At 39.7% G+C, this 10,990-nt stretch overlaps 1 gene segment (V, D, J or C); it reads left to right on the plus strand.

Moving 5' to 3' along the window:
• The first annotated feature begins 359 nt into the window (after window positions 1-359).
• On the plus strand, window positions 360-1,333 carry LOC118936443. The segment is given in 2 exon segments: window positions 360-465; window positions 573-1,333. Coding segments are annotated over 2 exon segments (369 nt in total).
• Window positions 1,334-10,990: the final 9,657 nt, after the last annotated feature.

A 10,990-nucleotide genomic window follows, 5' to 3' on the forward strand; every position in this document is an offset into this window, starting at 1 on the left:
CATATTTAAGATTAACGGTCAGTCTCAAAAACAGTTACATTATAATTTGGTAAATTAACATTACAAAAATCGTTAAAACCATACATCATTAAAAGCTTTAAATAATTGTTAACCCAAATAAAACTTAACTTTTGTTCCTTATCTTCAACACATTATACTAAAGCCATTATATACTCAACACGTCTCATAAGTAAAATCTGAACTACAGAGATCAGAATAAAGGACAGAGAGGAGAGAGAATAAAGGAATAGAGCAGATCTCTCCCTCTCAGTCTCTATTTAAGCCTCTAGAGGGCGGTCTATGCAAAGTCTCCCTCCCCTTCATCCCTTTATAATCACAAACTCATCTCCGGCCTTCTCATTATAGGCAGCTTGGACTGACATTACAAGTCCTGTACTAACTAATACTGAACAATGGAGCTTCTGACTGTCTGGAGTTTAGTTATCATGGTGATGTCCATACACAGTAAGTAAAGCATTACAAGACTGAAGAATGTCTGAGTATCATGGTTAAACTCAACATGTATGTAAATACCAGATGTTCAACTGAGTGTCAACATTTTTGTTTTGCAGGTGTTTGCTGTGATGAGATGGATCAGTCTCCTTCTCAGGTGAAAAGACCTGGAGACAAGTTTAAATTGTCATGTAAAATCTCTGGGTTTGATATGACAGACTACTATATGACCTGGATAAGACAGAAACCAGGCAAAGCTCTGGAGTGGATTGGGGTTATTAACTCTGGTTCAACAGATGCTCCAGGCTACTCAGAGTCCCTGAAAGGCCAGTTCAGCCTGACTGAGGACGTCTCTACAAGCACACAGTTCTTAGAGGCCAAGAGTCTGAGTTCAGAGGACTCTGCTGTTTATTATTGTGCTCGACAGGCACACTGACTGAAGCTGTTGAAGCAGCTGTACAAAAACAACCCTAACAAAAAGGCTAGCTGGTGTACTACTTCCTCTCTTTGTTTCACACTATAATAATACTGAGTATCATTACTGTAAATAAAACATTTGCAAACAACTGTTACAAACTGACAATGGCACAAACATGTAAGATGAAATCAACAACTGATAGGTGAATATTATAATGTAAGAATCTGTAGTAATGCTATACTATAGTGTCTACCATGGTTTATGTTTCTTACACCTCACTGAGAACAGACAGAGTCATATTGAATCCCTATGGAGATGTGAAGGAGGTGTTTTTGTACTGGGGTACATCTAACATTTTACATTTGTATTTTTTATTCAGAAATGATTACTTGTGGGTTACCTTCATGTGTGTGCGAAATATTACTGTTCTCAGATTTATTTATTTTATTTACATTTTAGATGTGTATGAAATAAATGTAGGCGGGGGCAAAACGAAACATATTCCTTGAATTACATTTTCATATAATATATATTTGACTGTGATATGTGGTTGTCTCACCTAGCTGTCTTAAGATGAATGCACATACTGTAAGTCGCTCAAGATAAGAGCATCTGCTAAACAAGTAAGATATCAAATGTTTTACATACAGATCTAATATTACTGTATTGAATTATACAAAAATATATACATTTAAAAATATTAATGTCAGAAATGTATCATTTGTACAGTTCTTTATTAAAAATGTAGTTATGAACTACTTATTTCTCTGAGAGTGAGGCAGATATATTGCATTTTGCAAAAAAACATGATTATTAGTCTCCTTAATGAAACCAGCAACTTTAAACAAATACATGTACAGTATGTCATGATTAAAGAGTGAAAACCACACAATCTCTTTCAGAATTTCTTTAAACAATAAATGCTAATTTATCAACATTTCTGAAAATGGAAATATAGCGTTTGGAATGAAACTCTTCAAATGTACTTTTAGATACCAGATGAAAATCATTAATGTAATGTAAACTAAAATCATTAATGAACCAAGGATAGATCCTTGAGAAACATCCTAAATTAAACTATGTTCTGATTTAGAGGTGTGTTTTATTTAACCTTTATAATTAAGACAAGGAAAGTCAGTTAAGAACAAATTCTTATTTACAATGACAGCCTACTGGGGAAAAGTGGGTTAACTGCCTTGTTCAGGGACAAAAAGACAGATTTTAACCTTGCCAGGTTGCGGATTCAATCCAGCAACCTTTCGGTTACTGGCCCAACGCTCTAACCACTAGGCTACCTGCTGCCCCTGTTCAGTGATGACTATAACAATGGAAGTGATAAAAATTATAATAATAACAATATACTAAACTGTAAAGAAACGTACAATCCAAAGTTGACAAAATGGTGTATTTAATTTTGACCGTTCATAATGCAGGTCAACCCAGTTTATAACACTCATATCCTTTTATACCAGCTCTATATGCAAAGGACCTAACACATCACCCCTTTCTGTATAAAAAGTGGACTGTTTGTCTCAGAGTCAGTTGGAGTAGAGAAGAACAGCTCCCACCAGCTCAGCTTCTGTCTTTTCTGCCTATTGAACAGATAGAGAGAGGATGGAGATTAAAGATTTATCGCTTCCATTGTTATAGTCATCACTGAACAGGGGTGGCAGCGTAGCCTAGTGGTTCGAGCATTGGACTAGAGAAAAGAAAGGTTGCAAGTTCAAAGGTACAAATCTGTTGTTCTTCCCCCTGAACAAGGCAGTTAACCCACTGTTCCTAGGCTGTCATTGAAAATTAGAATTTGTTCTTAACTGACTTGCCAAGTTAAAAAAAGATTCAAAACTATGCTGAGAAGATACCTCCATTTATTTCAGGAGCCACTTGTTTGTGTATTTTTGTGATAAATATCAAAATGCAATATGATTTAAATATCAATAATTCAATGACTGTCTAAAACAACCAATGCCTTTACTCTGTAAACAATACAGAAAATGTTTTCTGATTGACAGTGATCACTGATGTTTGGCTTTGTCTTTAATTTAATGATGGCCTTGAAACCTCTTTTATATGAATGTGACATGCTACCACCCAACAATGGTTGTCGTGCTAATTCTGTCTCCCAAGTCTGTGTACTTACAGTGCATTCGGAAAGTATTCAGACCCCTTGAATTTTTCCACATTTTGTTACGTTACAGCGTTATTGTAAATTGAATTAAATAAATACAATTCCTCATCAATCTACACACAATATCCCATAATGACAAAGCAAAAACAGTTGTTTAGAATTGTTCGCAAATTTATTAAAAATAGAAAACAGGAATACCTTATTTACGTAAGTATTCAGACCCTTTGCTATGAGACTCAAAATTGAGCTCAGATGCATCCTGTTTCCATTGATCATCCTTGAGATGTTTCTACAACTTGATTGGAGTCCACCTGTGGTAAATTCAATTGATTGGACATGAATTGGAATGGCACACTCCTGTCTATATAAGGTCCCACAGTTGACAGTGCGTGTCAGAGCAAAATCAACCCATGAGCTTGAAGGAAATGTCTGTGGAGACCTATCCAGGCGTTGTAAGATTTGGCAAGCGTCACCAACGCATGGGTTATTGCGTCGGACTGAACAATGCCATTTACCTATGACTGTATTCAGCACATAGCATGGCCTCTGGTGCCTTATTGCTCTATTACATCATCTATACTTAGAGTACAAAACATGAAGAACACCTTTCTAATATTGTTCTGGGGGCCATTTTGACCTCAGAACAGCCTCAATTCGACATGCCGTGGACTCTACAAGGTGGCTACAGCATTCCATAGGTATGGTGGCCCATGTTGTCGCCAATGCTTACCACAGTTGTGTCAAGTTGACTGGATGTCATTTTGGTGGTGGAACATTCTTGATACACATGGGAAACTGTTGAGTCTGAAAAACTCAGCAGTGTTTCAGTTTTTGACACAAACTGGTGAGCCTTGCACCTACTACCGTACCCCGTTCAAAGGCACAAATATTTTGTCTTGCCCATTCACCCTCTGAATGACACACATACACCACCCATGTCGCAAGGCTCAAAAATACTTCTTTAACCTGTCTCCTTTCCATCAATATACACTGATGGAAATGGATTTAACAAGTGACATAAGGGATCATAGCTTTCACCTGGATACACCTGGTCTGTCACGTGATGGAAAGTAATCTTTTCTATATATACATGTATGCAGAAACTAAAAAGAGTACAGGCTATGTGAGGTGTTGATTCTCATGAAGCTGTGTTCATCATGATGCACAAGGAGTCTTTCCTTGACAAATGGATGTCTATATCTAATATTTAAAAGAGTCCACAATTAAATTAAATCAAGTCAGTTATGTGTGCGGTGAGTAGAGCCTGTAGGTTTTTCTGACTAAGTGACATGATCCGGAAAAACACTGTTCCTGGTCAGGTCGTGTGACAACTCCTGACACTACTGATGAGCCATAGAATGACCACTGACCTCAGAGTCATCAGCCCCTCCCCCATGACCTCACAATGTAAATCCAGATCCCGCAGAGTTCTGCAGCCACCTACTCCTTTAATTACTGTGCTTACACTAAAATGTGAACTAACCCTTGAATATTCTAAATTGTCGTTTTATCCTTTGTTTTGATCAATTTGTACTGTTCTCCCTCTTACGTTCACTTCTTCATTCTCTTTATCTCCATCAGGTTTAAATGGTCAGAGTATGGAGTTCATTTCCTCAAGTCCTACAGAAAAAGCCTGGAGAAACTCTTAGCCTCTCTTGTAAGGGATCTGGGTACACACAATGTGGAAACTATGGTATGAGCTGGATACGACAACCTGCAGGACACTCACTGGAATGGATTGGGTATACTGGTACATACACAAAGAGTGTTGAAGGGCGGATTGAGATTACCCGAGATAATACCATCTGCATGGTGTATCTGAAGCTGTCTGGTCTGAGAACAGAGGACTCTGCTGTGTATTACTGTGCAAGAGAGACAGTGGTGTGAGTGAGTGGAGGATCTGAACAAAAACCCATCAGAGAATCAAACTGGCAGCAGAGTCAACAGAGGGCAGTAGACCATCAGTACAACATAGTAATGTCTACTGAAATATAATATTCCCCTAAGAGTCAAAATAACAGAACTACTTGTACATCTAGACAATGTACACATTTCCCTGAGGAAAGATAGAAAGTAAAGAGGAATCGCATTAAAGGCCTACATAGCTGTGTTCCTTCATGAAGAACACTTTGACTGTCCTTGATAGCTTGATCCCTAATCTGTCATTTACAGTAAATTAACCCAAATGGTGAAGGATTTCTATAAATATTTAGAAAATCATTCTCACAGATTCCCTACAGTTTTACCAACCTCCGTGACCTGAGCAGGAAAAACTCCAGGCCCTGGTTAGGGCATGGGGACATAGTTTTTCTGTGAGATATCATGTGATCAACGAAAACTCCTGACCCTAGAGATGAGTCATATATTGACCCCTGACCAACCTCTTAAGATCTGCCCCTTTTTTTCCATTTTCGCCTAAAATGACATACCCAAATCTAACTGCCTGAAGGAAGGATATGCATATAATTGATATCATTTGAAAGGAATGTAGGAGAATTTAACATATTCATTTTTTTTTAAAGATAATACAAAGAAAAAAAGAAAAAACGGCAGTATTATTTTTGTATTTTTTTGTACCATCATCTTTGAAATGCAGGAGAAAGGCCATAAAGAAATATTTTAGCCCAGGCGCAAATTAGACTTTGGCCAGTAGATGGCAGCACTGTATGTGCAAAGTTTTGGAGTTATCCGGTGAACTATTGCATAACTTTTCAAAATGTTGTATCAAGACTGCTCAAATGTGCCTAATTGGTTTATTCATACATGTTCATGTTCATAATTGTGCACTCTCCACAAACAATAGCATGGTATTCTCTCACTGTATTAGCTACTGTAAATTGGACAGTGCAGTTAAATTAACAAGGATTTTAGCTTTCTGCCCATATCAGACTTGTCTATGTCCTGGGAATTGTTTTTGTTTCTTACAACCTCATGCTAATCACATTAGCCTACGTTTGCTCAACCAAGCCCGCGGACGGGACACCAATCTTGAAGGAATCAGACCCTCACCCATGACATCATGATGTAAATCCAAATCCCTCAGAGTTCATATATACTTCTGTTCTGCTGCTGACTTGTTGTATTGTTGTCTTGTGTGGAGCAGCTGAGTTCATATCTCCACCCTCAGTATGAAGGGAAACCTTTACCTGTCTGTCCTGTGAGTATTGCTTGGTTTTACTCCTCATCAACTCCTCCTAAGCTGAGCAAAGAAGATTTACAATTCCTTTATGTTTTCCCTCAATATTCCACCTTCACTCCTCTCCCCATTTCCTCTTCCTCTTTCTCTTCATCAGGTCTACATGTTCAGAGTATGGAGTCCATTCCCTCCAGTCCACTCCAGAACAAGCCTGGAGAAACTCTTACCCTCTCCTGTAGATGAGCTGGGTATACCTTTTTCAACATATGGTGTGAACTGGATTCACCAACCTACAGGAAAACCACCGGAATGGATGAGCTGGATCAACACCAATACTGGAGCAGCAGGCTATGCCAAATCTCTGGAGGGACAGATTGAACCGACCAAAGACAGCCCAGTGAGCATGACATCTGAAACTCTCTGGTCTGACTCTGCTGTGGATTACTGGGCACGCTTTAAAAGATTTTACTGAGCTACAGTTCATATAAAGAAATCGTTCAATTGAAATAAATTCAGTAGACCCTAATCTATGGATTTCACATGATTGTGCAGGGATAAGCTTTTTTTGTGTATGGAACCTTCTGGGATCTTTTATTTCAGCTCATGAAGCATGGGACCAACACTTTACATATTTTTGTTCAGTATATAGATAGACAGGCTGTGGAACATGTAGACAATTCACTATCCCTTCTCTGCCCACAGCAGGGAGAGAAAACCTTATACTTTAATGAAATGTCCTGAACCTCAGAAACACTGTCTATGCTTCATGAATAGGCTCTCTGAGTTTTTCCTTATGTTGTGACATGTCTTCTTTTGAGAAAGAGCAGAAACATGCACAAGTCATTGTGTATTGGAGTTGTCTTTTACAATGACAAGGATTTGCTCTATCCCTAATCTAACACTGAATCAAAACAGCTGATGTACGACTTGAGTTTCTGGTTGTTACTCAAATTGAAAGACGATTCAGTAAAATCACACAGAAATATTAGCTGAGCATGGGTTCTGCAGAAAGGTTTTTGACAGGGTAAAGAATAAAAACTATGTTGAATGCCAAGCTCAGAGACCACCAAGCAGGGTTCCACCAAGACCTCTCTTAGAAAGAGTAGTGATGGGCAGAAGGAAAGTAAATCAGTATTATTCTCCACACTCTACATTGATGCATTCAATGCATGGCTATATTGTTATACATTATTACGTTTATGAGGAAATCAGTAAAGCTTACTAAATGGTAATACATTAATTTGAATGTTTATTTATTTATTTTTTATTTCACCTTTATTTAACCAGGTAGGCAAGTTGAGAACAAGTTCTCATTTACAATTGCGACCTGGCCAAGATAAAGCAAAGCAGTTCGACAGATACAACAACACAGAGTTACACATGGAGTAAAACAAACATACAGTCAATAATACAGTATAAACAAGTCTATATACGATGTGAGCAAATGAGGTGAGAAGGGAGGTAAAGGCAATAAAAGGCCATGGTGGCAAAGTAAATACAATATAGCAAGTAAAACACTGGAATGGTAGATTTGCAGTGGAAGAACGTGCAAAGTAGAAATAAAAATAATGGGGTGCAAAGGAGCAAAATAAATAAATAAATTAAATACAATAGGGAAAGAGGTAGTTGTTTGGGCTAAATTATAGGTGGGCTATGTACAGGTGCAGTAATCTGTGAGCTGCTCTGACAGTTGGTGCTTAAAGCTAGTGAGGGAGATAAGTGTTTCCAGTTTCAGAGAGTTTTGTAGTTCGTTCCAGTCATTGGCAGCAGAGAACTGGAAGGAGAGGCGGCCAAAGAAAGAATTGGTTTTGGGGGTGACTAGAGAGATATACCTGCTGGAGCGTGTGCTACCTGCTGAAGCGTGTGCTAATGTCCCATGTGACACCAAGTTAACCATGAATGTACCCATCCAGACAACAACTGTGGTCATGTTTTAAGGCACTGAGCAGAGGAACTGGCTGGTATTTTATCTTTTCTCTTTCACTCCTCTTTGGATCAACAACATGCACCTACTGTATTTTATGAAAATGCTCTACTTTAGTACTCATCTCCAAATCAACAAACCCATTTGTGCTAAACAACTATAGGCCTGTAGCATTAACGTCCCTGGCTATTAAGTGTAGTATTATTAATGTGTACTGACTCCCTCTTTCTGACCCTATCCTCTCCCCCTGGGGCGTCCTCCTGGACTCGCCCGGTGGCCGGAACTGGGGCCAGAACTTGGGGGGCGGTAGCTTTTGGGGGCATCATAACTATTAGAATGTGATGACAATATTTCATATGGCACGCTTGTGTCAGAAAGAGAATGACCAAAATATAGACAGAGGAGAAAATGGCCAGGCCACAGTGGGTCACCGCCAGAGCATCCGTTTTGGTCCTGTAAACATGACCACTGCACTGCCGCGCCCCCTTCAGGCCCCTCTTCGCCATCCTCTTCCTCACCTGAGAGGTGAAAAACAAGGACATAGACAGGGGAATAAAGGGTTTTGTACTTTTCTGATTTCAATGTCATTAAAATGTCAGTTTAACTGGTCACATTTTACTCACGCTAGACCAACAATAACTGCAGAAAGTGCATTGTATAATTGTAAAACTCTAGAATTACACAATGGCGGTTGGGTGACCTAAAAAGTCTCATCCCTGATTGGACTAAAACTCTTCAACCTGTAACAAAGTGCCTAGGTAGATTGGAACCATCAATGTACACACACAGCTCACCATGAAAACCATCTTATTTCTGAGTGCTTTGTTATGACATGATCCAATCGATGTCAGACATCTTACCTGATAAGAGCAGAGCAGGGCCAGGAGCCCTAGGAAGAGGCAGTTGCCGAACATGATGTTGAACACAGAGCAACAGAAGTAGTCTTTAACCTGGACTCCCATGTGTCTTAGAGCCCACTGCTGTTATGGCTATCGGGGTTGTCTGGGCTGGCCTGAGCGTCCACGATCTCTCTTCTCTTCCTCTTCTTCTTATTGTCCCTCCTCTTCAACATCACCACAGTGATCCATCTCTATGTCAGCTTCACAAAAATCGAACTGCACTTCAGGCATATCAAAATCAAATCCTTCCTCCATGATTGTGTCACACCCTGACCATAGTTTGCTTTGTATGTTTCTATGTTTTGTTTGGTCAGGGTGTGATCTGAGTGGGCATTCTATGTTGTGTGTCTAGTTTGTCTGTTTCTGTGTTTGGGCGTGATATGGTTCTCAATCAGAGGCAGGTGTTAGTCATTGTCTCTGATTGGGAACCATATTTAGGTAGCCTGTTTTGTGTTGGGTTTTGTGGGTGGTTGTCTCCTGTGTAAGTGTTTGTACCACACGGGACTGTTTCAGGTCCTGTTTCAGGTTCGCGTTTCTTGTTTTGTAGTTTATTCATGTATAGTTTCATTATTAAAGAACCATGAATTATAACCACGCTGCATTTTGGTCCGCCTCTCCTTCCCAGGAGGAATCTCGTTACAGATGGTCAAACTGACATTAATGTTGAGTTGAACTAAAGGTTTCACCAGGTATCTCTCCAAGTTTAATGTTCCAAATCTCTGTGGTGAATGACACATCGTGCTAACTAATTATCTGACTATATCCTCAATGATCACTGTAGAACAGCATTGCTGAGTTTGTCATTTATGAATGCATGGAAATCTGAACAGCATATGCATATTTTCCGGATCCTAGGTTGGATGTCTCAATATTGACTCCTGTTTACTCTGTCAATAAAAGACTGACAATATGCAAATAATCCTCTCTGCTATAAACTGTATAAACAGCTCTGAGGGGCAGCCACAGACAGACACACACAGACACAACCTTCATCACTGCAACCACACTGTCTGCCATTCAACAGAGAAACACGTTTCTTATTTCTCTCCTCGTGGCCTTCCTGCCACCTAAGTGGGGTGATTTTCTCTCCAGTAAATAAGGTTGTTTTTGCCCATGTGTTCATTTTGTATAAAGACATGGATGGTTGGAAAAAGTAATTTATTCTCTTTCGTCAGGTTAAGTTCCCTGTCTCTCTCTTCTCCCTGCCAGATGTACACAGCATTAGTTTGACCTCTTCCCCTGCTCAACTCGAAACTCCTGGGGAATCTGGGGAATCAGTGAAACTATCTTGCCAAGTCTCTGGCTATGTCCTGATAGACTATAGTACAGGTTGGATAAGATGTCAGCCAGGGAAAACACTGGAGTGGATTGGGATCATTTGGGCCAGTGGATCCATCATCTTTGGAGCCTCTTTTAAGAGCAGAGACAGTAGTAATGTACTGTACTTAGACATTACCAGTATGCAGGCTGAGGACACAGCTGTGTATTATTGTGCTCGGTGGTCACAGTGATACAAACCAGCACCAGAGCTTTACAAAAACTCACCCACCCCATAAACGGTTGGAGTTATATGTATCCACCAAGAGTGGGCGATCTTAGCCTTAACATTAAATATCCTGCTGTCATCTGATGACTGTATGAACTAGATGTAGTATCAGTCACTAGTCATTACATAGGTTCAAAGCCTCTTGTGATTGGTCCTCCCAGTAAGGAGGAGCTCATGCAAAACATTCTAGATTTTAGTTTCAACTTCAACAACATGTCTGCTTTCTATTTCCACAGGTATTCATTTTCAGACACTGACCGATTCTGGACCAGTAGTTAAAAAGCCTAGAGAATTACACAAACTGACCTGTACAGCCTCTGGGTTCACATTCAGTAGCTATGAGATGAGCTGGATCAGACAGGCTCCTGGGAAAGGACTGGAGTGGGTTGCTTATATTAGCACACAGAGTAATCCAATCTCTTACTCCTGTCAGTCCAGGGTAGATTCACCATCTCCAGAGATGACTCCAGCAGTAAGCTATACCTA

Source organism: Oncorhynchus mykiss, chromosome 12 (genome assembly GCF_013265735.2).
Source record: "Oncorhynchus mykiss isolate Arlee chromosome 12, USDA_OmykA_1.1, whole genome shotgun sequence".
NCBI classification, from domain to species: domain Eukaryota; kingdom Metazoa; phylum Chordata; class Actinopteri; order Salmoniformes; family Salmonidae; genus Oncorhynchus; species Oncorhynchus mykiss.